General features: G+C 36.5%; 2 protein-coding genes across 4 annotated transcripts in view; both read right to left on the bottom strand.

Annotated features, from left to right (window-relative positions):
• LOC135075097 (serine/arginine repetitive matrix protein 1) overlaps positions 1–27,420 on the bottom strand; it is a 131,027-nt gene that overhangs the window by 63,526 nt on the left and 40,081 nt on the right. For all 3 annotated transcript variants that reach the window (XM_063969436.1, XM_063969435.1, XM_063969434.1), the window contains 2 exons: positions 27,100–27,187; positions 25,772–25,962 (listed from right to left, as the gene is read on the bottom strand). In XM_063969436.1, the coding sequence (XP_063825506.1) occupies positions 25,772–25,962; positions 27,100–27,187 (279 nt within the window). The remainder of the gene's footprint in view (positions 1–25,771; positions 25,963–27,099; positions 27,188–27,420) is intronic.
• Positions 18,344–22,968, bottom strand: LOC135075098 (uncharacterized protein K02A2.6-like). The gene is made up of 2 exons (XM_063969437.1): positions 21,961–22,968; positions 18,344–21,755 (listed from the first exon to the last, which is right to left on the bottom strand). Exons 1-2 carry the CDS (start codon positions 22,082–22,084, stop codon positions 18,685–18,687), a joined length of 3,195 nt encoding a protein of 1,064 aa, XP_063825507.1. The 5' UTR covers positions 22,085–22,968; the 3' UTR covers positions 18,344–18,684.

Raw genomic sequence — 27,420 nt, forward strand, 5'->3', positions numbered from 1 at the left:
TAGGACAGACAAAGGGCTTCTCAAACAGTTTCTTAATATTTTACCAGTGAACCCAGAAAACATAATCTATACTTATAATAAATCTGTAGAGAGGTCAATTCTGTACATGAAATATATTTTCAAAATAACTATCAGGGGGTGATTAGTGATCGATACTGATGCCAAAAATGAAATCAGTAAAATTTTTGTCTGTCTGTCTGTCTGTCTGTCTGTCTGTCTGTCTGTCTGTCTGTCTGTCTGTCTGTCTGTCTGTCTGTATGTTCCTTATAGAAACAAAAACTACTCGACGGATTTTAACGAAACTTGGTACAATTATTCTTCATACTCCTGGGCAGGTTATAGGATACTTAGGAATTCCCACGGGAACGGGCATTAGCGGGAAAATCCTTTTGTATGAAAAATCTAAACCGCTTAAGTTAGACGCTTGAAATTTGGCAAGCAGGTACCTTAGTAAACTTAAAGCTTAGTTATAACAGGATATTGCAAAATTCCTACGGGAACGGGAATTAGCGAGAAAAAACATTTGTATGAAAAAATCTAAGCCACGTAAGATAGACGCTTGAAATTTGGCATGCAGGTACCTTAGTAAATTTAAAGCTTAGTTACAACAGGATATTGCAAAATTCTCACGGGAACGGGAGTTAGCGGGAAAAAACATTTGTATGAAAAAATCTAAACCGCGTAAGTTAGACGCTTGAAATTTGGCAAGCAGGTACCTTAGTAAACTTAAAGCTTAGTTATAACAGGATATTGCAAAATTCCTACGGGAACGGGAATTAGCGAGAAAAAACATTTGTATGAAAAAATCTAAGCCACGTAAGATAGACGCTTGAAATTTGGCATGCAGGTACCTTAGTAAATTTAAAGCTTAGTTACAACAGGATATTGCAAAATTCTCACGGGAACGGGAGTTAGCGGGAAAAAACATTTGTATGAAAAAATCTAAACCGCGTAAGTTAGACGCTTAAAATTTGGCATGCAGGTACCTTAGTAAACTTAAAGCTTAGTTACAACCGGATATTGCAAAATTCCCACGGGAACTGGAATTAGCGGGAAATTCCTTTTGTATGACTGACTCACTGACATACCCACGCACAGCCTAAACGGCTAAACGTAGGCACTTGAAAGGAGAATGCCCAAGTGACTATGGGAGTTGGTATCGCTATCAAATTCATTGTACATTAATCGAATAAAGCTTAATTTATAGTATGCATACAGGACTATTTGGCACAGTTATTTTTTTTTTAATAAAACTCCGGACTTTGAAGTCATTTTGGTTTAAGTGAAATGAATGGTGTCCATTGGCATAGCTACAGGTTTTACCTTAGAATACTTGTTTTATATTTGTGGATAGTTACCCTGCCTAAAAAAAAACCCTAGCTACGCCAAAGCTAGCGTTATTTGATAAGGATCAGATATAAACACAAAATAATCTTGCGTGCATACCAATGTTATTTATACCATTTTGCAAGGGGAAAGGGATTCGTGGTTAGCCCTGACTACTTAAGGACAGGAAAAAATCAAATGATACCGCGAGCTAACTACGAACAGTGCCATCTATTGACAACCGTGCGAACTACGTAGTGTCGTTACTCGGTGATAGGTGTTGCTGATTGCAGCTCATTGTTACAATACTTTTTATTAAAATCGGATTTTATTCCGGAGGTTTTACAATTTCTTACTACTTTCGCAAATCATTACAAATGAAGAAAGGAATTTACGGTGTGGTACCCTCAATGTACAATTAGATTTCGAGCGATACCACTTTTGGGCATTCTCCTTTATAAGGGACGTAGCTTAGGTACCGTAGAGGTGCACTAAGAAAGGAATTCCCGAAATTCCCACAGGAACAGGAATTACCGGGAAAATCCTTTTGTATGAAAAATCTAAACCGCTTAAGTTAGACGCTTGAAATTTGGCATGCAGGTCCCTTAATAAACTTAAAGCTTAGTTAAACAGGATATTGCGAAATTCCAACGGGAACGGGAGTTAGCGGGAAAAAACATTTGTATGAAAAAATCTAAACCGCGTAAGATAGATGAAGGGGGTAAAACGGGATCCACGCGTACGAAGTCGCGGGCGGCCGCTAGTACTTAATATTATCTTTCTAAGATTTCTTAACAGTTTTCTGTTTTAGTTTTATTAATTTTCAAAGTTGTCTCTACTATTCAGCAAAACACCAAAGACCAAACAGAGCATTTTCCTGTTTATTTGATTACAGATTCTATGATTACAGACCATTATTCTCCCTAAGAGAAATGATTTAGGTATTGACGTAGATCGATCTAGAGGTGGGCGCCGATATAAAATTGGCCGGCGGCGGCGCGCCGACTTTTTGACCTCGGCGGCGGCGGCGTCGGCGGCGTGACCTTGTTTGACCTTTGTTCATTAGGTATTTTTTTTAAATCCGGTTTTTTTAGTATCTGTCGTCAAGACTAATCAGGTGATTTGCAGTTGGTTGGGGTTTGAGCCACTAGAGCAATGGTTTACCCTAGTAAATTAGCTCTCTTGATCATATAGGTAGGTACCTACTTTGATATTTGGATAGCGGGTTTGGCTGAGATCAGGTTTTCGTGTACTTCCTAAAGGCGAGCGTAACAATGTGCCGATAAAAGTACTTTTAACATGTATTTTTGAGCTCTTTGGAGGCACATAGTAAATGTTGGATTAGCTGACTGTCGGTGGAATATTATATTCAGTTCTGTTTTATTTATATTGATGGTCTTTCAATGTCATCCTACGGTCCAGGATTTTAATGCAGGTTGATTGCAGCAATGTGTCGAGGTCCAGATTGGCCGGAGGATAAGTTTCACGTCTTAAATGATAATAATGGTGAGTCTTCGGGGCTTAATTACATGCGCCACTTGGTCAGCCAAGCAGCTGACTTTGCAACAGTCTAGTCACTTTAAGATCACAGTTACATTTGACGAATGCCGCAGCTTTCTGGTGTCTGGGCTACTTTACTAATAGATGTTATAGAGTATCGGACCAAGTACAGAGTCCTGGGGTACTCCAGCTCTGCAGCTAAAAAGAGAAGATTTTATTTATTTATACTTCAATGCCAAAAATATTAACATTAGGCGAACTTAATGCCATAAGGCATTCATTTTGTCACCGAGTTTGATTTAAAACTGCCTGTCACTGAGATAAGAATCCATCAGCAGGTAGTAGAAGTGTGCTAGAAGGTACTTTGTAATTTCATAGAGTAGTCCTTTATGATAAACCCAGCTGAAGCCGCAACGAAAGCAGACGTACAGGATTCTTTCTTTTCCAAACATTGTACTGATTATGGTTAATATGGTTTCTGCCATTTTATGATCGGGTATACTATATTACATGGGTCATACTTAGGCAAGGGAATAAACGAGCGAGAATGATCCTTTTCCATAATTTTAACAATACAAATGTCAGATTAATTGAGCGATAAGAGAATTCGTTAGGCGACTTGCCAGCCTTATGGATCATTTCCAAAGTTAAGAGACTTGCGAGGTTCTTCTAACTTAGTGTGGTCATTGTCAAGACCATGGACTTCATGGTGATCAGATCAAATGCAAGTGCTTTACGAGGGTCCATTTTAGCTATTTCTTTAGCTTAGCCATCTCTCTTAGCGTTAGTTCTTTCGTTTCAGCCGAAAGACGTCCTGCGCCGCTCGCATCCATGCACTTCTTGCGACCTTCCCCAAATCGTCGGTCCACCTAGTGGGAGGCCTGCCCACGCTACGTCTTCCGGCTCGTGGTCTCCACTCAAAAACTTTACTGCCCCAGCGGCCATCAGCTCTACGAGATATGTGCCCCGCCCACTGCCACTTGATTTTAGCGATTCTGTGGGCTATGTCAGTCACTTTGTCCTCCTGCGTCTTTCGTCCTCAATTAGCGTAGTAGGAATCAATCTTCTACTTTGAACTTGAGAAGGGTAAGCGGAAACATGGCGGTCAACTCCTCAGATAGTCAAGTACAAAAATGTCCAGAAGTAGCATACGAAAAGATGCAAAATGAGCCCTCTCAAATCACAATGGGAAGGTTATTAAGGTATAGGGTAGTAAGGGATTATCCGTGTCAATGGGTTTAATTAAATAAACCGGCTTGTCATGTAGCAAAAGTCTGAGATTTTTCTTGTCAGTTCGCACTCGCCACTCATGTATTATCGGACCTAATAAGCGAAGAACACTTTGAGGGAGGTACTTTGTTGCCTTCCAGAGGTTGTGGTTCCCATTTGCATTCCGAGACATATTTGCCAATCTCTGTGTGAATGATTCGCTTAAATTATAGTCCAATAGTGTGGGTTATCTGCCAGACGAAGGCGGGGATTTTTTTCTTGACAGCAAGAGGGACCGGCGCCTCTCGCGATCAATTATTTACTAGACCAAGCAGTAACTTGAATAATGTACTTGATTAACTGTTAATATAATTAGTATTAAGGTATTCAATCAAGTTATTAGTATATCAACGGCATTAAGTTCGCCTTGTGTACCAATTTATATGGCATTAAAGAATAAATATTATAGTTAGTTCTTCTGTTATAATATGGTTTACTGATGGGTCAAAAGTGGGTCCTAACGTAGGCTTTGGCGTGTATGGTGAGCAGCCGAAGCTAAGGCTATCTCAAAGCCTGGGTAAATTTGCCTCTATCTTTCAGGCAGAAGTCTACGCCATTATTGAATGTGCGGAAGCTAACCTGCGAAAAAATTATGCCAACCACATAATTTACATTAACTCAGACACTCAGGCCGCGCTGATGGCCTTAAACTCCATCTTAATCACCTCAAAGTTGGTAGAAAACTGCATGAGTCGACTGAATACCCTAGGAAAACGTAACAGAGTAACGCTGAGATGGGTTCCAGGTCACGCAGGAATCGTGAAACTGACCAGAGCGGGAGCGGAGGGAACACAATATGGTCCAGAACCCTTTTGTGGCATTTCCAAAAGTCTCGCTCGAATGACCCTGGAGAACATCTATTTAAACAAATCCTTTAAGGCATGGTCAGACACGCCAGGATTAACTCATTCCAAAGATCTTATATAAGCCTATGACCGAAAATGCTCTAAGCAGGTCATAGGACTGAGTAGGATCAAAATGCGCATCTTAGTTCGAGCCTTCACTGGACACTGCAGCTTAAACAAGCACTTGTCCACTATGAAAAAAAGAAAGAAAGAAAGAAAGAAAAAATATTTATTTGGTATCAAAGATATTACAATACAGATCAACAAAAGAGCAAAAAAAGAATTATTTGTACCAAATTGGTCTCTGCTCAGTATGAGGCCATAACGTACTCGGGAGCACGTTACGGCCACTGGTATTCTGCAGACACCATGAGAGAGGGGCACGTGGCCCACAGCGAACGTTACAACTCACAACATAACAAATAAAGAAAAGAGAAGAAAAGAATCAAGAGCGTGCAGGATGTGCCAAGAGGCAGATGAAACGCCACTACACATCCTCACGGACTGCGAACCTTTGATGCTCAAGCGGAGCTTACACCTGGGCAAACAAATCCTAAGCCAACAAGATGTAAAACATAATCGCCCCCCAAAAGATACTGCAATTCCTAATGGATGCAGGACTCGGAGGCGAACTGTAAGGAAAATAGCGGCGATCACAATAGATCGGTACCGGTCGCAGTTATACTAGGACTTTATTGAACTAGAATAGCCGCTCAACTCAATAAAAAATAGTTCTTCTGCGTCTGAAACACAAATTAGTACAGTATAGGAGAGGAATAAATTGCAAATAGTTTGTACAGTATCAGTATCGGCGCGCCGACAGCTGGTCGTCGGCGGCGGCGGCGTGAAAAAATTCGCGGCGGCGGCGGCGCGCCGGCGTGGCGCCCACCTCTAGATCGATCGCTTCCCCGACGACGGTAAGCGGCTAATGATCGTTATCGTATCGATCGTGGTGGGGATTTATTCTGGTTCTGGGTCGTAAATTATGTGGCTACTAGACCACTGTGGGTGTTGGGCCAACTTATTGCGGCCCTCCGGTTTTAGCACTCTGGAAGAATTTTTAAAAATGTTGACAAAAAAAGGTTAGACCATTTACTTTAGAATAAGTAGTAGAGTCTACATTTATTTCGTGTGTTAGTCTTAAGGAATTTATATTTGTTGAATGAGAGTCAATTATTGGTTAAATGGGAAGGAATGCCTCAAGGCACTAGGACCGCCAGTTATTTCTTTTAATGGGAAATAATTAAGAATATCTCACAGTCAAAGCTAATAGGTAATGTTGTTAAATTAATTGCATAACAAATTTTATTACTCAAGATATCAAAAAATAATTCATTACATACAATACTGGTCAACCTGTGTTACGATATCAAAATTCGTGCTGATATTATTGTACTCGCAGTAAGTTAGTAGGTAATTGCAGATTTTTATCCTTTGAACTGAAAGCGCTGTCATAACATATTACATATGTATAAAATTACGTCAATTATTCACCTCTAGACATATTTCACATCAGTTAGATCATTAACTTTACATAATTTAAATCAAGTTTAGAAAACCATAAATCATGTCGAGTTGAATCAACTAATCATTCCAATATACCGTTCCAAATCACATAAACTCACCGAAGACCAATTCAAATATTGGTTCACGTACGAAAACGGTTATGGATAATGTTTATTTGATTTGAAAAACACCTCAGCACATAGAATCTTGAACGTTTGGGTCTACAACACAAGTTTTTATGATCCAGTATCATAAAAAATATCACCACGTGTACAGACAATCATCAAGGTAAACAAAGCTATTTTGCAATTTATAGTTTGATGTGCTCTCGTCTGCACATTGTAATTTGAGATCGATTAAAATGGATCATGCTATTATTTAAAATTAGAATTTCCAGTGTACATGTTCAATTAAACATCTTTGCAGATGATATTACATTCGCTGATGTGCGCACACGCAACGACATCAGCAGGTGAGCCTATAATAATTCAAAAAAGCTCTAATGTAATACCAACATTATAAAATTACGAAATTTCATTGCACTAATGACGTCGAACTGATGCTTCGTGCGTTCTCTTTACGTTATAGCGACGCATAATGAAATAATAACCTGACCTAAGCCTCACAAATTAGGGTATTTATCATCGCAGAAATATTTCTTGGAACTGCTCCTAATACGAGGGAACACGTATTGGATAACGAGCATGGTAATGTGATACCAAGAAACAGTTTTGCCACGTTCGAATCGCACAACTACACATTATTCATTGTACATTATTTCAGCTAATTTGTTTTCTCGATCTGTTGGTTTAAGTCGTTTAGATAATAAACTTTGTAAGTTTTTTATGTATAGTTAATAGCGGCTCATTTAATTTTGTGTACTTGGAAAGAGCTGATTTTTTATATTTGAGATTCTCCAATAGTCAATTGGGAGATAAATCTACGGTTTTTTTGCCACTTGTCGACAATTAAAGTTACGTTCTTGCTTAAAATACTACTAAAGTTACTATTTAACCACTACCCTATGCCTTTGATGCCCCTACACGATAATTGGACGAGCTTAAATTAAGGGGAGTAAGTAAATAAAAAAAATCGTGCTTTGGGACGCTCTTTAGGGAAAGCTCTTTATGTCCAGGAGCAGTGAATTGGCATTAGCTGAAATATGATGATGAAGGGACCATCCCTCGCTCCTGTTACTCCATTGTATTTATTTGTAGTAGGTAGGTATACCATTAACAAATAAGTAAAATACAAAAATTACAAAATCATTATTCTTTGAACAAAACAGATACAAAATACATTGTTCTAACCCTGCAGATCATCGAAACGTTTCAAGTAGGCAGATCCGAGTAGTTGCGCACAAAATTGCCGCTTAGATCTCGGAAACGGCGATCGGCGCGTACGCACGGCACAAAGGAGCGGGCTGGACGCACAAACTATTGTACATCCTCACGGAATATATTGCCGGGGCACGCTTACGGGAGGCGTGGTTCTAGCACAGCACAGGTGAGCATTTTGCCGCTGCGTTTTTGTGAGATAATAATTTCGAGATTTCTGCTGCTTCCGCTTTGTGATATAATTTTAGATAAGGGATTAACTGTTTAACCCTTTTAAACTATAAAAAACCTTATGCTTTTTATTTAAAAGTTAACCAGACACAGACTTCTAGTGTACTAGAAATATCTTATTGCTTTAATATTAATATAGCATTTGAAGTGTCACACGCATACGGCATAAATAATTTGCCTTAGCCGTGCAGTGGTTTTCAGGTACTATTTTATTCAATGTTCATTCTTAACTAGGTACCAAAAGAATTAGATCCTGGCCATAATTTTAAATTCAAAGACCGCAAAACGTAAACACCACTAAACTAAAAACGATTAGCAATGTTCATGTTAACTACAGCAGTTAGCAAAACGGTTTTAATAGGCTCTACGCATCAAATTCAGCTGAATGCGACCCAGCGAGTCCGTGTCTGTGGTTGCAAGTCAGAGCCTATATTATTAAATAGACCATATCTTGCAATCTGTCGGTCCTGAATGGATAATAACGCAGGTCCAGTCGGCTTTTCTAACGCGAACGCGAGTCCGCCCCCTGCTAGCTAACCTGGCTTTGGAGGATTTGAACCAGGGATGTTATGGATATCCGTAACCGAAACGGAAACTTTCGGATATCCGAAATAAAAAACTATCCGTAACCGTAACCGGTTCAAAAGTTTCGGCTAGTTTCGGATGTAGGCAGTTTAAATTATTTTTTGTATAGCCATTATAAGTAAAGGCATCAGCCTGATTTACCTTTATAATGCCATCTAGTATAAATTTTTATTTTTTTATTTCTTTTTATTCGATGTAAAGTGTGCGGCCATGAATGAACCGTGTTGGACAACTATTGCATGTTGCATTCTAGTGCACAGATATCCGTAACCGAAACTTTCGGATATCCGAAATAAAAAAAATCAGTAACCGTAAGCGAAACCGGTAGGTATAATATTATTCCTATATCCGTAACCGTATCCATAACCGAAACTACATATCCATAACATCCCTAATTTGAACCCGGAGCTTTAACTTTAACTCTAATTGCTTACATGTTTTTGCGATTCGCCTCAATTCACGACTCGTACGCCAATGGGCGCACAGTAAAAAGTTTTATTGGAACAGGATTAGTTTAGGTCCAGGTTTAATTATATTTGATGGGAGGAAAAGACTGCTTTTAAAACGGAATTAAAGTGAGTTGAGATTAAAATTTAATAAAAATATACTAACTGGATGCATGCATATCAAGCTATTATTTTTATTGCACCATTCATGAAGTTTTATGAATGAAGTAGGTGTTGAATTAAACGAAAGATTTTATTGTAGACTGAGTCATTTTTAATAGCATCCGTGGCATTACCCGAAGATTAAAAGTAGGGGAAAGTAGTACGAGATGATCCCCTTAAGCGGGAATCGCTGTAAAATGCATATTTTTCAAGGTAAACTAAAAATAAAGACGATTACTACTAGTATATTTATCTTTCCAACTTTCCTAATACTCAAAACCAGAAATTAATTGAGGTTTCATTAAAATATTTCATTTTTTGCAAAACCTTACAAAGTGATCATCTTGTACACCCCTGTGGGTAAGATGATCCCCCAGGTAGGGGTAAGATGATTCCTATGATTCTATTCTATTCCTTTCTAATTGTATTCCTTTCTGAGTACCTAATTATGCGAAAAAACGTTTTAAAAATTAGAAAAGAAAAGCATTTACGAAATAAATATCGAAAATAACATTATTCTTCCTTAGCAGCTGCCAAAAAGCGTTTAAATAATTTAAACGCTTTTTGCCTCGAGCTTTGTTGTTTAAATCACAAATAAATTCACCAGCTTCATCACCCTCTACCCCAGCACATGCTTTATGGCCCCATTTTCCACATGAACAACATTTCATCCATCCTTCAACCTTTGGTATCGCTTGAAAACTTTTCTGTTCAGTTTAGCCACTCAGTATCATCTTCATCAGACTCAGGTGAGTTAAATGAAGTTCTCTTTCTTTTATTTGACGTCCCTTTACCTATTCCATTGCCTTTTTTGTTTTAATCTCCAGGGATCATCTCGTACATATAGGAAGGGATCATCTTGACCCAAGTCCAACTTTTTGTTAAATGTTTGCTAAAAAAATCTACAAGTACGCGGTTACGTTTTTATGGCCAAAATATTAAAATTAAACATAATAGAAAGCGTAACCAAAACAGTAAATAAATTTAACATTGTTTGAATAAAAGTAACATAAGCTCAAAGTCATGCCTATTTTAGATCAGAAGTACACAATTTTTCTTTTTTCTCGTCAAATTCGATGTATCGCTCACGCCACCATTACGATTTGACTGAGGCGGGGAGGTATCCAGAGCTATGTTTTACCAGTTAAAGAAACTAAATGACGTTAGTGGTTTCAGCACAATCGCGAAAGATCATCTTACCCCAAGGGATCAACTCGTACTACTTTCCCCTACTTCAGCTAGATCATACTTTTTCACTTAACAAAGCTTCAAATGTTAATGATACAAGTGAATAGACATTTCAATACAGCTAGATAAATGTATACATTTGTTTGGAATGATCATTAATTATTCACTTTTAATTAAAAAGTTACATCGATTAGAGCTTAATTGATAAAGTGACAGTCGCAAGGGCAAATGTAACATACATACAAGATTGATAACTGAAATATCACAGTTCACAATAAGTTCTTCAATTAACCACCATCCGTGTTGCAAGGTCTAGGGGTGTCGGATACGGACCATTCATCAAATCAAAATCAAAATCAAAATCAAAAAATATTTATTCAGTTTAGACCACAAGTGGCACTTATGAACGTCAATAGAAAATAATAAAAAAAAGAAAAGGTAGCCCTTATGGGGCACTTTACATGTCTCCTTATCTTTTGGGCCCTACCAGCGCTTCGAGACAAACATATGGCAAGTGCTGAGAAGAAACGCCGGAACAAACTCAGTCACCACTTATTGCCAGGAATTATCTAACGGTAAGAATAGTCAAATTTAAGTACATCAAATATGTGCAGACTGAACTGACCACGCATCCTTGTCATCAATATAGTCTCGAACCTTGTAGTACCCTTTGGACATAAGGGTATTTTTTATATGTATTTTAAATTTGTTTATTGGCAATTCGACAAGGTTGTGTGGTATTTTGTTAAATATGGTAATACATTTCCCCAAGAATGAATTACCTATCTTATGCAACCTGAATGATGGAACAGCAAGTTTATTCTTATGTCTTGTGTTAAATGAGTGGACGTCACTTTTCTTAGTAAATAAATGTATATGTTTACGGACATACATAATGTTATCAAATATGTATTGCGAAGCCACAGTCAATATATTGATTTCTTTAAAAACTTCTCTAAGCGAGTCACGTGGTTTAAGACCGTATATTGCTCGAACAGCTCTTTTCTGTAAAATGAAAATTGATTCTATGTCTGCTGCTGAGCCCCACAGTAAAAGACCATAAGACATAATACTATGAAAATAACTAAAATATACAAGCCTTGCTGTTTCAACATCAGTCAAGTTTCTGATCTTTCTCACCGCAAAGGCAGCTGAACTAAGTCTTCCCGCCAAGGCAGCAATATGGGGGCCCCATTGTAATTTACAGTCTAGGGTAATACCTAGAAAGACAGTAGAGTTTATCAGTTCAATGCGTTCATTATTTACTGTAATATTAGTATTAACTTGTTTGACATTAGGCATAGTGAATTTTAAACATTTAGTTTTTTTTGCGTTTAATAGCAAATTATTAGTTGTAAACCAGTCTAATACTTTGGAAAGAGCATTATTCACGTCGTCAAATATTTCCTGACGCCTGTCAGTTTTAAAAATTAAAGAAGTGTCATCAGCAAATAATACTATCTCACAAAGGTCCTTTGAATAAAAAGGTAGATCATTTATATAAATCAGAAAGAGCAATGGTCCCAGTATTGAGCCTTGGGGCACTCCCATTTTTAGGGGGGCGCCCGAAGAGTTAGTTCCGTGAATATTTACTTTTTGTAATCTGTACATAATATTACACACACACAATTTATTACAACACACATAATATTACTCTACACTGTTTTATCGATAAAATTCTAAATCCAAACTGCAGCTTCGCAAATGCAACGCAACGAACATCGATGACTTTGTTTTAAATGTTTAAAACGAAGTTTTTATTTATTATTTATTTATTAGTTATACACCAACAAAGTCGCATACAGTTCTTACATTTTAACATGGTTTTTAACCTAGTGTTTTGTGTAATGTAGCACAGTACAGCAAAATAGGATCTATTGTAACTACAACAGAAGCTTTTTTTATTTGTGTCTTCAGATTGGCACTTTGAACAATTTTTGTTAATTAAATTAATTAATAATTGCTGATGCATTCTGTTTGATGACTGACTCTATCTTGATGAATTAATCAATTTTTATGTTAAGGTGTTAAATTAAAAAGTAGTTAATTCAATTGACAGCAATATCAAAGTCACGGAATGCAACAAAATCGTGAGCATTGACTGACACTATCGATGGAAAGTATCGATATGGAATGAAAGCAGTATTTCGGCCATCCTTATTGTGCCGATTCGATAGATTCATCATCTTCACCTGAATGGTACACTAAATTGGCTCGGTCACGCGAATCACCTATTAATCTTATTTTTGCTTTTGTTCTTATCGACCGGAGCTGATGTGAACCGATTTTAGGCATGCTTAGCTATTTGCACTGTTGTATTAATAACTCTCTCTCTTTTATGAATGAGTACCATGACCTCTTTAAAATTAGTTAAATCATTTGAATTATTTTTTATAAAGTCATGTTTTGCAGTTATAGAGCAATTTTAATTCTACATTAACGTATTTATAATAATTGTTCTTCCCTATGCGATATTTATTTTTATTATTTGATACTTATAAGCAAAGGGCTCTCTTAATAAATAAAGAATAAATAGAAAGAATAATAATACATGCAATGACATGTTGATAATGTAAAGTCATCTCTTCAAAATCATTTGTGGTAAAATCAGTTATTAAGCCAGAACTCAAGCTATATGGAACAATGATTGTGGTCTAATTAAAGGCATAAATCAACATTTATTGGGTGGTAAGTTCTTGAAATTAATACCAATTCCCAATAAAATAGTTACGCAGTCACCAATAAAATGAGAAATCGTGCCTCTTAAGATTTGATAGTTCCTGTCGGTTACAAATCCTTAGACCTGGCCGGTGAGAGGGCAATTATCAAGTTTATTGTTATTTCCGAAGGTAATGAGTAATTAATCACGTAATAATAATTAACTTACTTTTTTATATTTGAAATTTTTTTAGATATCTCAAGTTCGAAAGTTTAAAAATTCGGGTTTAGTAGGAATCTCAATTTTAGGATAAATTTAGTTAGTATGATGAAATCGTTTCATTAACTAAATAAGCAACTTTCATGTTAACTTTTAGTTCACTAAAAGTATTTCTTTACCTACGCAAATAGTGGCCTTATCGGAATCTTAAAATAAAGGTCAAGGGGACTAGACGCTTCCTGTGTACATTTAATCCGAAACTATAAAAGCTTGATTCAGTTCATACAAAAAAATACCTGTAACTCAAATAACGAGGATTCAATTTTAATTTATCCACTATGTTCTATTGTGTGAAGTTATTAAGATACTTAATCATGTTTGTAGGTAGACTAATGTAGAGCAATAACAAAAAAAAAGCTACAGTTCAGTTTCCCATTCTAAAGAGTTGAAACTTTTAGCTGAAACTAACACCCGTATTCACAACCGATGCTTGCTTAAGTGAAGCAGCAAATCGTTGAATAGAGCTCTGTGATATGCATCCACGCGCACTGAGTGACCTTATAGTAATGTTTGTGAATTTGGGCGTTAATCATGTAAAGCTATAACTTAAATGCAATACATAGTTATAAGTCATTTCAAATCTATTTCACACAGTATTTGTAAGAGTTGAACCCTTCAGCTTTAACAACAGATACCGAAAGTTAACTTTAACTTTAATTACAACAAAGCGCGTGCGCAATGAAATGAGCCGTTAATACAGATTACGACTGTCTCCACTCCCACTAAAGCACCTATAAACATTGATTTATAGTCCAAATGTTGCATAACATTACACTAATACACTCTAGCTAGATTATATTATGTAGAAGAAAAGTGTAGAGAGGAGACGATAGCACATCGAGGTAAATACTATGGCATCGTAATCTAGTAGTAATAGAGGCTATTCTGCAACAAAAATACGATTAATGATACGTTCAATTTATCAAAGCTGAATAATCCTACAAGAAACCTATTTGCGATAAATCTAACTAAACCTGACTCGCCTTATGATAAACAAGTAATGCATAACTATCTTATTTATGACAAAACTGTATCACCTAAGTTACTACGACTCGAGTCTATAAATATTAGCCTACTAATAGACATCTGGACTAACACGCACAGAAAATTCATAATCTTTGACAGCGCGCAATGTACTAAAAAGTGGGGGATAATTTTTTGTAACATCACCTTGTAGAGGGTATATCTGAGATTGGATCTAAAGGTGATCACATGAATTCTTGGGCACACCGCTCGGGCTTGTAGATGCTATCTAAACATCTTAAATTATTGTCCGAAGCCTGGCTAGTGGCTACCATCTAGCTATACTAGCTGACTAGCAAATGACCCGACCACGCTTCTGGATGAGCCACATATTTCTTATCGATTTCAAATTTATTCAATGTTGTTCTTTAGCGATATTTTATTTTCAGCTCGTTAACATTTTCTGCTTGTGTTTTTAGACCGTAAATATAATAAATTGGCAGGGATGTTATGCATGCTATTTGCGGTTTGAACAACCTATCTTTGTTTTGTAACAGATTTGTGCTTATATTTTTATTTGAGCACCATTCATAACCATTTATGGTCTTATCTTTATGATAGTCTATCATTTTTATTACCAAAATAAGTTGGCGCATATTACCTAGAATGCCAAACGGCCGTTAGACTAATCAAAACCTGTCTCGACCATAGGTCAAGTGTCCACTATGACATCATTTTGACAAAAAGGTTATCCATGTTCATGCACTTCGCAAGTGTGAAACACATTCTGTGGTTCTTGGCATCTGCGTTGAAAGCTCGGCACACCTACCTAAATGCCGGCAAGATCAAATTACTGGCCAGCCCGCGAGTGCTTAGAACCTTCGTGCTCAAATTGCGGTAAATAAAAATAATAACATCTCGATAGTGTTTTTTTTTTTCAATACACTTTTGTAATGGCCAGTGGAATTTGTAGTTACGGAGGCGCATTCGATCTCATTTTGTTTTTTATTGACATGTTTTCTATGCAGGTTTGCGAACTATTGAGCAGTTCTTAAAAATACGAACCTCCTTAGATTAATCAAACCTAGATGGATAGTCTTCATACAAACGCATCGTCAAGAGTGAGGCAAAAATCTTATGTCATTAGTGTCAATTTTGTTGGGGAGTGTAGACAGTGAAGGCGATTTTCCCGAAAGTAGGGAAATTTTTAATACGTTTTTAATTATTTTATAATTAACAAAAACAAAACGCATCATGTACTTACTTATTTATTGAATTCAAAGAACCTACCTAATTACAATAAGATAAATCGACTTAAAAGTCTCGATTTCATAAAAAAGGAAGTGTATTTGTAGGGCGAACAATTGGGAAATAAATTTTCTTGTTACTGGTATCATTCCCGTATTTAATTTTTGAAAGCCAAATTCAAGCAAAATACGCGTCGAATTGTAGTACTTACTTATGAAATGTAACACTGGTCACTTTCTTTCGTTTTTCTGATGTATTTAGACACCCTTTCACAGCCCAAACCGTCATAATTAATTAAAATTCGTCGGACGTGTTTACCAATTTTTCACTTTGACAGTTCATGTGACGTTTACGGGTGAGCCATTCTGGGTCACTAAAAGCTGCCTCACCTTTCGTGCACTGACTATCTATCTAGGTTTTATTAATCTAAGCGAACCTCAAAGTACCTAAACAATAATAATACCTAATTGATTGATTGATTAGTTTTCTATAAATAATTAATTTAAACAGGCTTTAACGCGATACGCGGTTAGGTAATACTGAAAATTACTGTATCTGCCTGACATTCCTATAAATTGTCATTTCTGCGAAGAAAATCACAAAATAGGAGTGCAAAATTAGAAAAATGTTTAAATTGGAATTCAAAAAAGAAAAATCCAGTTCGTTCTTAGAGCAGGGAATAGTTATCCTCTCATTACTATAATGCCGCCTGCAGCAAATGTCTATATAAACAGAGGAAGGCATCCGCAAGGAATTATTAAGGCAGTTATGTAGCGTTCGAGAGAGGGGCTTAATTAGATCTTCAGCGGTCATTCAGCTACATTAGTTTTATGAATCTACTTTATAAATATAACGAGTCGTACAATGTATTCAATATTAGCAAGTATTAGCTCTATTCGCTTGGACTTAATTAGTTTGGTTCGATTGTAAGAAAAATAGTTAACAACAGGTACTGTCTCTATAAGCTCTGAAAATTATGAACTCTCATTTTGGAGATATAGGCAATAAGTTTATTAATTTACATCACCATCATTTTTGAAAATGACCTAAAAATTATGTTGGAATGATCTCTATTTATGTGTAAACTCTTTATGTATGAAATATGGTAATTCTTGTTAGTAATACTTATTTAAAACTAGCCCAACCCTAAAATTGGAAGACATTCCAATTACCAAACGAACGTGTCTATCGACCTATACAGAGCATACCAGCACCTCTAGGCTATGATACGATAATTAATTTCAGATCTGTTTATTAACTCGTTGTCAAGACCCAGGCAGACACAGGCACGGAACAGGTTCTAAGGCGAGTGTACCTAAGCTTAGATAATGATATAAACACACTAAGGAGTGGCGCGGGAAAATTTGATCAACCCAGCTTGCAAGGTGCTGCGCGCGAGTGATCGCAATGCCTTTGAAGTTAGAACGCAAACGCAACGGCAGCTTTGCAGCGCTTAAATCGCTTCAAGGTTACACAAATTCGACAATACACTCGGGGTGTTAGGTATAATATACCGGATATTATCCGGTCAAACAATCGTAACCTTGACTGATGCATTGTTGAACTTAAAGCAACATGATTTAGCACTTGAGTGTACTTGTTTGCATTGCGTAGTTACATCTCGTAAGCTCCGTATCAGAATACCTACTACTTATTTTTTTGCTGCTGTCTTTGTTGTCGCCATCGAGATTGAAATTAGATTTGAGATTTAGAGGATTACAAGCAAGATTACTCTATGATATTCTACATGATTGACAAGAAAGCGCTGGTAGCGCAAATATCCTTGCCCACTTGCGACACACCTGAGCCTCGCAAGAAAATATTTTTCCGCTACATAACAAATAAACAAAATATGAATTCTGAAGTTGCGTCTGCAAAAAGCTTAGCGTACACTATTGCCTAATTAAAGACTCTAATTACAAAAAAAAAAACAAATGAATTCTGAAGTTGCGTCTGCAAAAAGCGTGCACTACATACACGCAGCGCTTTCAGAGCGATGCAGCGCCCCGCGAGCCGCGTGGGCGAGGTGCCCGCGGCGTCCTATCTCCGTGAACAAATTATAATTTCAAAATCACCATCGATTTATGTGAGCGCTCATCTGAATAAAGCGCTGCCCCATTTTACGCTGTTTATCTTACTGTTGTTTCTCGATAAGAGTGTTTCGCATTTATGCGTCCGCCGTTCGGTTGTCAATTTGTAAGGTACGAGTGAGCATTATTTTATTTCTTATACTTTTTGCTATGGGTTAAACTGGACTCTATTGCGCGTCTCGGTTTGTTATTGTCGAGTAAATACAAAGTTTTGAAGCAAGAGATGATTTGAAACAAACGTTGCGAACTAAATCATGCTGTAGTACTTTCAAGGGTGCCTACTTCTATCTTATACAAGGTACTGTTAAATACTGTTTGATTTACTAGTACTATAGGGTATCACTTCCGCGATTTTAGCGTAACAATAGATAAAAAGAATGGAAAATCCATTACCATTCAATGTCATAAGTGTTGTTCACTGAGCCATGACTTATCTGTAAGAAAAAGATGCACTTGAAGTGCGTGCATCAAACAAAGGGAAACGGCAAGCTTGTTGTTACAGTTTTTAAATTACCGTACTAAATATCTTGTGTGAAATCATAACAACATTCTAGACGATTGAATCCTTTGTTAGAACAGATTTACTTTGAAAGTTCTACAAACAGTGCAACGCTTTGTCTAAATAAAGACAGATAAAATATCTAAATCTGTATTTTTTACCCGACTGCGCCAGAAGGAGGGTTATTTTTAGATTTGTTATCGCTGGCAGAAAATAAAAGACTGTGTTGATGAACAGAGGTTTCCTGTATTTCCAATAATTAAAGTAAGTTGAAAATTCACACATCGTACATGGTAGTGATAGCAATGAGCATCGCAATGGCGGGTCCTGTCATAGACCAAAGACCCAATTAGATTTGTAATCTATGACAGGACGCTGTTGTACTCTATAACTCACTTGATAATGCTACGGATATAACAGTCTTCCCCCAACAACATTTATTTCTGTTACAAAAATGTTAAGCTTTTATTTCAAGAACTAATAACTGTATCTAATCTAACATTATGCATTATCTAACATAACAAAACTAAGTATAGTACTTTCTTACTCTATTATAGGTTTAATTTAACAACTTTTCTTTTTATTCTAGTACTTCTTCGTAAAGGGACCGCTTCACTCTCTGTGTTATTTCTACCCTCATCATTAAGTAACGGTATCTGAGATTCATCTCTTCCTCCCAGAACAGAAGGTTGAGCAATACAATTATCACTGTGATCATCGCTAGTATTATCAAAATTTTGATTGTTTGCTTCAACATTAGCAGAATTATTATTAGTACTCTCAACTTTATCATTGGTTGCTTCAACCCTCTCTTCTGAGTTACAATCGGTTGGCTTATATATAAAACTACTGCTAGGGCAATTATCATTAGAAATATTATAGTCATAGTCATTTATTAGTCTAAATTGCTGTTTTGGTATCTGACTGCCGACTCCCCTTATCTGATTTATGTGTCTACGCCATCTCTCCCCAGAATCTAGTTCAACTGTATAGTGTAATGAGCCTAATTTATTCAAAATAGTACCAAATTTCCATTTTTCCCGATCACTGTAATTTCTAGCTATAACTCTGTCCCCTACCTGTAATTTTCTTAACACATTGTAATTATTTTGTCCATTATTGACGTTAGGTTTGGGTAACAATAATGACAACCGTGACCGGACTTTGTAGGAAAAAAGTAAATCAGCTGGAGATTTTTTTGTAGTAGTATGAGGGGTAATTCTGTACTGATGTAAAAAATGATTTAGTTTTTCGTGAATATTATTGTCGTTAGCTTTTAACGATCTTAACTTGTTTTTTAATATTTGAACATGTCGCTCTGCTTGCCCGTTTGTGGCTGGGTTATAAGGGGCCGATCTCTTATGAAATATTCCTCGCTGTTTTAAAAACGCAGCAAATTTTGGGTTTACGAATTGAGTTCCATTATCACTAACTAGAACTTTAGGATAGCCAAATCTAGAAAATATTTCATCTAAAGTTTTTATCGTGCTATCTGTATCGATTTTGTTAATTATGTAAATTTCTGGCCATTTCGAATAGGCATCAATTAATAAAAGGAAATATTTACCTAAAAATTTACCTGCAAAGTCAATATGAACTCGCTCAAATGGTTCTGAGGGATATTCCCAGTGGTGTTTCTCTACTTGTTTTGGGTTATTTTTTTGTTTGCAACAAGCTATACAGTTATCTACCATTAATTTAATATCATTATCTATCTCTGGCCACCAGCAAAAACTTCGAGCGAGGAGTATCATTTTGTTAATACCGAAATGGCCACTGTGTAAATCATGTAAAACTCTCTTCCTTAAATTCACCGGTATTACTACTCTTTGGCCCCTCATAATACATCCGCTTTGAACAGAAAATTCACTTTGGTCAATGTTGAATCTGTCTTTAGGAGATAGTTTTTTACCTAATAATAAATTTTCCAATAGTATTTTTAATTGCACATCATTACAAGTTTCAGCAGCTAATTCTTGTACTGTTATTGGTAGGGTTGTGATCTGATTTATTTCAATAATATCAGATTCTTCACATAAGTTTGTTTCTTTCATTTGAATTGGTAAACGTGACAACCCATCAGCATTACTATTTTCTTTAGAAGATTTATATTTTATCTCATAGTTAAAAGTTTGTAAAAATATGGCATAATGTTGCATTCGAATAGCCGACATGTGTGGTAATGGTTTGTTTGGAGCAAAAATTTGAACTAAAGGCTTATTGTCTGACAGCAAAGTGAATTTTCTGCCATATAAATATTGAAAAAATTTCTTGACTCCAAATATTATAGCATATGCTTCCTTATCAATTTGAGACCATTTTCTTTGTGTTTTACTTAATGTTTGTGATGCCATTTGTATTGGTCTTTCAGTGCCATCTGGCATGACATGTGATATAACTGCACCTACTCCTATTGGCGAAGCATCAGTTGCCAAAATAATTGGTAATTTTGTAGAATAGTGTACAAGAAAAGTGTCAGATTGCATTTCCTTTTTTATTTTTTTAAAAGCTATGTCACAGTCAATCGTCCACTCCCATTTTGTTTCAAGTCTGAGTAGTTTATGTAGTGGTTCAAGTGTTGTGGCTAGGTTCCCTAAAAATCGCCCATAATAATTTACTAACCCTAAAAACGATTTTAGTTCTGTAATGTTTTTGGGTGGTGGGGCTTTTTGTATCGCATCTATCTTAGAGGGTAACTTATGTATCCCTAGTTTACTTATTTTGTAACCGCAATATTCTATTTCTTTTTGTAAAAAGCTTGATTTAGTTAAATTAATCTTTAATCCATATTCTGCAAGTCTAGAAAACACTAATTCTAATCTCTCTAAATGAACTTTGTCATTTTCCGCAGTAATTTGAATGTCATCGATGAATACAGCTATCCCTGGTATACCTTTTAATATGTTTTCTATTTTCCTTTGCCATTTTGCAGGTGCACAGTTTAAACCATACATTAAGCGTGTACATTTATAAAGTCCTTTATGTGTGTTAAGAGTGAGATATTTTTGATCCTGTTCCCGGACTTTCCATTGTAGGTACGCACATTTTAAGTCAATTTTGGAGAATTTTTCCCCACCAGCAAGTCCCGAAAACAATTCCTCTGTAGTAGGCAGAGGGTGTTCATCAACTATTATTTGAGAATTTAAACTGACCTTAAAATCACCACAAATGCGAACCTCGCCATTTGGTTTTGGTACTGCAACAATAGGTGTGGCAAACTCACTATAATCAACCTTTAATAAAATACCTTGTCTTTCTAATCTATCTAGCTCTCTCCCTACTTTGTCTCGCAAGGCAAAAGGTACAGGCCTTGCTCTTAAAAATGTTGGCTTTGCTCCTTCTTTTAATTGAATTGACACAGGTTCTCCTTTTATTTCACCTAAACAAGAGTCATCAAATAATATGCTATATTTCTTTAATAAGCTGCCTAGTGCATGGTTGTTAGAGTCATTACTAAAATTTACTGAGTTTACCTTTAAGATATCAGTTATTCTACCTTGGAAAAAATGACGTAGCCACTGACGACCAAACAAAGGGGTGTTGTTGTCCACATCAGATACCACGAACAGCTTCAGGTTTCTCTGCTTTTCATTTTGTATCTCCACCTCTACGGTAGCAACTCCTACAACATGTAATAAATTATTAGAATAAGAACGCAACCTTATTTTTGTTTTTTCCAATTTAAGAAAAGGGAATTTTCTAAGAAACTCATTGTGTTCTATAATTGATACTGCAGCTCCACTGTCTAATTCCATATTAGTAGGTATTCCATTTATTTTTGTTTTAATAATGATTTTGTCAGAATCCACTTTATTAATACACTGTACCTGGTATTCTTCTTGTTCCTGTACTGCATTGCACTCTTTTGTCTCTCTTCTCAGTTTTAAACACGATCTCTTCAAATGTCCTTTCTTCTTGCAATAACTGCATTCCGCATCTAAATGTCGGCATTTATTTGCAAAGTGTGGCCCTCCACACCGATAGCAGACTAATGACTTACTTGTAGTAATCCTTGTGACTTTGTTTATTGTGTTAGAGGTTTCAGAGATTTTACGTGTTTCAGCCCCCACTGCAATTTGAAGTGCTGTCTCAAGGGTTAATTCCTTCACTTCAAGCAATTTTCCCTGCACACGTTTGTCTGCAATTCCGCAGGTAAACTGATTTCGTAATGCTGTTGTGAGGAATGGTCCGAATCCACATGTGGCCGCCATTTTACGTAAAGCTGCCAGGTATTCACGAGCCGATTCGCCTTCCTGTTGCTGTCTGTGATGGAATGTATAATATTCTGCAATTTCCAGGGGTTGAGGGTCAAAGTGATCTAGCAGTATCTTCTTAAGATTACTATACGTTTGTGTCCTTGGCTCCGCCGGCGACAACAAGTCGCACAACGTGTCATGTACCTCAGTACCAATATAGTGCAGAAAATAGGCCACTTTGATGTCTTCATCCTGAATTCCAAATATTGTATATGCTCCCTCTAACCTGTCCAACCACCTGCTGAATCTGGTTTGTTTCCCTTCATAAAATTCTATGAAATTAGGTGGTACGTGCGGACGATCTTGTGGGTTAACATTTTGGTTACCTTTTGATTTACTTTCTGCCATCCTCGTCGCCAGTTGTTATCGCTGGCAGAAAATAAAAGACTGTGTTGATGAACAGAGGTTTCCTGTATTTCCAATAATTAAAGTAAGTTGAAAATTCACACATCGTACATGGTAGTGATAGCAATGAGCATCGCAATGGCGGGTCCTGTCATAGACCAAAGACCCAATTAGATTTGTAATCTATGACAGGACGCTGTTGTACTCTATAACTCACTTGATAATGCTACGGATATAACAAGATTGATCTTGATTCTTAAGCTTTATAATGTCATTCTTATAATTTAGGTTTCAGACCGAGTTCAGAATGTATTGAAATAGTCTATGTGACATTTTGGCTTTTGTGGTAGATTGATATAACGCTGCTGGCTGCAGGTCGTCCTTGGTTTTTACACCATTTGTTTGTACAAATGTGTCAATAAAACCATTTTTTTTCTACACATATTTTTGCAAATCTATTATGTTATTGCTAAATAAATATTTCGCTAACAAATCACTTAATAACATTAGTAAGGGCTCATAATTTATTAATGGAAAAAACCGACATAGCGGCGCCAGCACATGCCATAATTTGGAATCTCGTCCAAGTTTTAAAATTTTATAACGACGCACTTTGCTAAAACGTATTTGATATTATCAGGTCTAATTTTATTAATAATTTTAGACTGGTTTTATTAATCTTAGATTACCATGACCTTCAGTTGCCTAACAATTGAAATGTCAAGGGCATTCATGGAGTGTTTGAGTAGTTCCTGAACTAGATCCTTATGATGTATACTTATTACTGTACTTAGTTTAAAAAAATGTTGATAAATCTATTCTGATTTAGTCAATCCGATGAGCAACAAGGAGGGTTGGTTTTCAAGTCCGAATCATTGACAACAGCCTTCTGTACATTTTACATAAAATTTTGCCTTACTGAAATCGCTGAAAGAGAACTCAAATGTAATTGAATTGATTTTAGTTAGACTCATCTACATTACAAACATTAGCTACTTTATTGTTATTCAAATCATCAGTCAATTCCATGCCAGAAAATCTATTGCACTTCAAACAATTGCTTAAGCCCCCGGTCTTTCGATTCTACCATTTAAGTGCTGCGTTTAACCGCTGGGTCACATAATTTCGCACTCGAATTCAAAATGCCAGCCACTTGCCTTCACCTCAGGGTACGACCTCCGCGTACGGAACTAAGCCACAGAGTACACACCAACTGCACTTGATACAATCATCTGGCCTACATTGATCGTCAGGTACAATATTTGGTGAGGCAATGACAGGAAAGTCGGTGTCAGGAGACGGAAACACTAAATGTATTAGCAACCACAAGCTTTTTTGGCAATCAAGGTATGTGTGAAGAATTTTTGTGGTCGCAATAGAAACGACTAGTGTGTAAGTCAGATCTTGAGAAATATTTTTTACTATATTTTTACATAGAGTCTCATAGATGTGCCTACGAAATACTACTATTTTAAGATATCAAGTCATTAGTTCAACCATTGTTTGTGAAAATATGAAAAAATAAAGTAATAAGCTCCGCACCTAATTACTAAAGTCTATAGAAAGTGGACGTGCCAAATACCAATTTATATATCTGACAGCTCATTTCCTATACCTTCGAAATGCTCTTGCAAAGCTATTGATTAATTACAAACTAAATTGGACACACGACACAGTATCTAAACATGATCGATTTTGAAACGTAATAATGTAGCAATAAGTTGTTACGATTACGTTCAAAACCAGCTATTACAGTGAATCAATGTATTGATGTAACGACGTTTTAGAGCACTCCTGTTAATACGATTGTAATAAAGGTACCGTTTTCAATTTCCTTATTGAATTCCAGAACCGTACAAACCAAACCCTCTGAGTAAACGAGTTTGAGAGCTGTGCATAGTAAGCGTTTAAAGACACGTATCATTTAGCAACGATAACACTTACTATTGAGAGTGATTAGGATTTGAGGTTAAGTATAGAGATAGCCTCGCTTAAAATGTATCCCGGTGCCACAGAAATTTTACCTTCCGAGGCGGCTCGTTCATATGTATTGCCTTATTATAAAACGCGTGCAGTTAAAAATACTTTATCTAAGTCTAGGAATAGCTCAACAATCTAGACGAGTTACGGGGAGGAACGCAATTCCCAGCCCTCCATTAGCGTCTATCATTCCCTATCTATGGCGAACGAAACCAACCTCTGACAATCAACGCGTCGTCACACCTTATGGCGAGCGATAAGTTCCGTCATGCATACTATGGAGTTAAAAGCATTCGTAAATTGCAAACAACTATTGACCTGACATTGGTTATAGAATTAATGGCTTATAGTTATGATACGTTATAGGTTTTAGTGGTTCTCTGCATGGAGATCGTGATTCATCCGCACTGAGGAGGCAATATACCTGCGTCTTACAAGTCATATAGTTGAAAGTGTTTGATACGGGTTCAACGCACTAAACTGTTTTCTAGATAGTCTGTTAATTTTGCTGTTTAGACATTGAAGAATTGGGGGAAATACACGTAAAAACTAATTTGCATTCAATGGATACGGTAGTATATTATATTGGATAAATGGTTGTCTCTACATGCTAAGTTAAGAGTACGAAAATTGATGTAACAGTAAAACAACCAACAAAATGTGCAGTCAAACGTTTGATGCAATTCAAACCTGAAAATGTTATCATGATTGATTCGACGAAATAAATAAGGCTATCTGTTACATATTAATCAAAATACAATGTTGTAATATCAGTAAATCAGCTGCTAATAACCTGAGTGTAATATGGTAATTATAAATACCGGTATTTTAACTGTCACTCTGTGGTTATGTTCTAAGTAACTTCTATGAATCGAACCACAGCATGAACAGTGGTAAGTCCAATTTGTGCTAAAATAAAGAAATGAATGACGAAACAAGTGACTTTACCTATGCATTCCAATTTGAAAATTCTATTATAAATTTCGAAAAAAGAGGAAATGTCTTGTCAGCCAGCTCTTATTGTGTTGCGTAGTTTTATAAAAAAAAAAGTACTCACGTCATGTGTAGTGTCTCCTCGGTGGAACCGTTCTTCGGTCTCCCGGACGTGATCGGTGACGTTTCTAGTGAGGACCCGATGGTCCTTGCTCTCCCGCACCTTCCCATCTGGGTTCGCCACCACGCGTGAGGAGACCAGCACCTTGGTGCCGGCTGGGGCGATCACACCGTCCAGGACCAAGCCATCGGGTTCTATTATAAAAATAATTATCATCATCATCGTCTCATTTTGTTAGCACTGCAGAAATTCTCTAATTTACAAGAAGCAAAAGGATTTGTCTTAAACACCCTCTATCCTGGACAAACTTAGGGGTGGCTGCGTGGTTCCCGTAAACGTCGTAAGATGCGACTAGAGAAATATATTTACCCAATTTTACGTCTTTTAAAAACTTGGTAAAACGTGTACATATTCGATTGCAAAATAAAATAACGTTAGGGTCATTGAAATACCTATTTTATTCCAAAATTACCAAAATCTATTGGCACTGACTCTATTTTTAGAAACCCAGTCAGTTAGCAAGAATCTGTAGTCTGTACCAATAAAAAGTTCATCATCATTCATCTTCGCGCTCCTACTAATTTTTAATTGCATTAGGCTCCCGGAAAACAAACCAAGAACCTTGCGTATAAATTACTTTTTGTTTCATATCTGTTACAAATTGCTTGTCGGACTTAAAATTACTAATGGCTTTTTAATGATGAAGATAACAACACACAGAAATAAGTATCACACATGATACAAAGCAATATTGACTAATGAGATGGAATGATCCATAAATAAAGGTAGAATTCGGTGTACAGTTAATGTTAACCATTTACATGATTGAACTGCTAATAACCAGTGTTTAACAGTTGAAGTTAATTAGCCGTCACGATTGTTTAATTAACTGAGCTTAGTAGGTAAATACAATATTAACTAAGTATAGATTTATCACATCAGCAGTGTAGTAATACTGTAATGATAAAACTCAACACAAACATTTGTAAGTTGCACCACCTTAACTTTAACCGTAACTGCAACTATAACCGGTGTTTTTGTATGGAGTTTGACAGGCTTTTCGCGTTTGTCATAGAGTACAAAAGTAAAGACTTTTTTTGTCGCGGAGGAAATGCTTTACGCACCGTCACCACTGCCGGGGGACAAGGTGGTGTGTGGGACTCCCGGTGCCCTGACAAAAGTAAAGATGGTGCAACCCCTAGTTAAAGTAAATTCGTCACAAACGTGAATAAACGCGTCAATTTTTCACGAGCAATATTGTAAAATGTGATGAATTTTCACATGCTTTTCCTTTGACTTACAGACCAAAAACTCAATGTAGATATTATTACCGTCTATCGGAGCTCCTATGGCACCGCCCACCGCACCAGAGATCGCAGCAGGCTCATCCTTAGAGACCGGATCATCGGGTACCCGGTGCTGAAAACATTAAAACTAGTTAAAAAAATCCCTCACTGTGTTGATGACTTGAAAGACGGTTTGTGATGACTGAAGAAAATCGGAATTTTGGAAGGAAATAAATATTTTTGATATACTTAGGTACCTAGGTTTAGTTTATAAAAAAAATGTGACATAGATTTAAACTATACTTTATACTTTTTAGAATACAAATATTTCTGGAGTTCAGCTAAATAAATATAGGTACCTAGGTA

The sequence above is a fragment of the Ostrinia nubilalis genome, chromosome 10 (genome assembly GCF_963855985.1).
Source record: "Ostrinia nubilalis chromosome 10, ilOstNubi1.1, whole genome shotgun sequence".
NCBI lineage: Eukaryota > Metazoa > Arthropoda > Insecta > Lepidoptera > Crambidae > Ostrinia > Ostrinia nubilalis.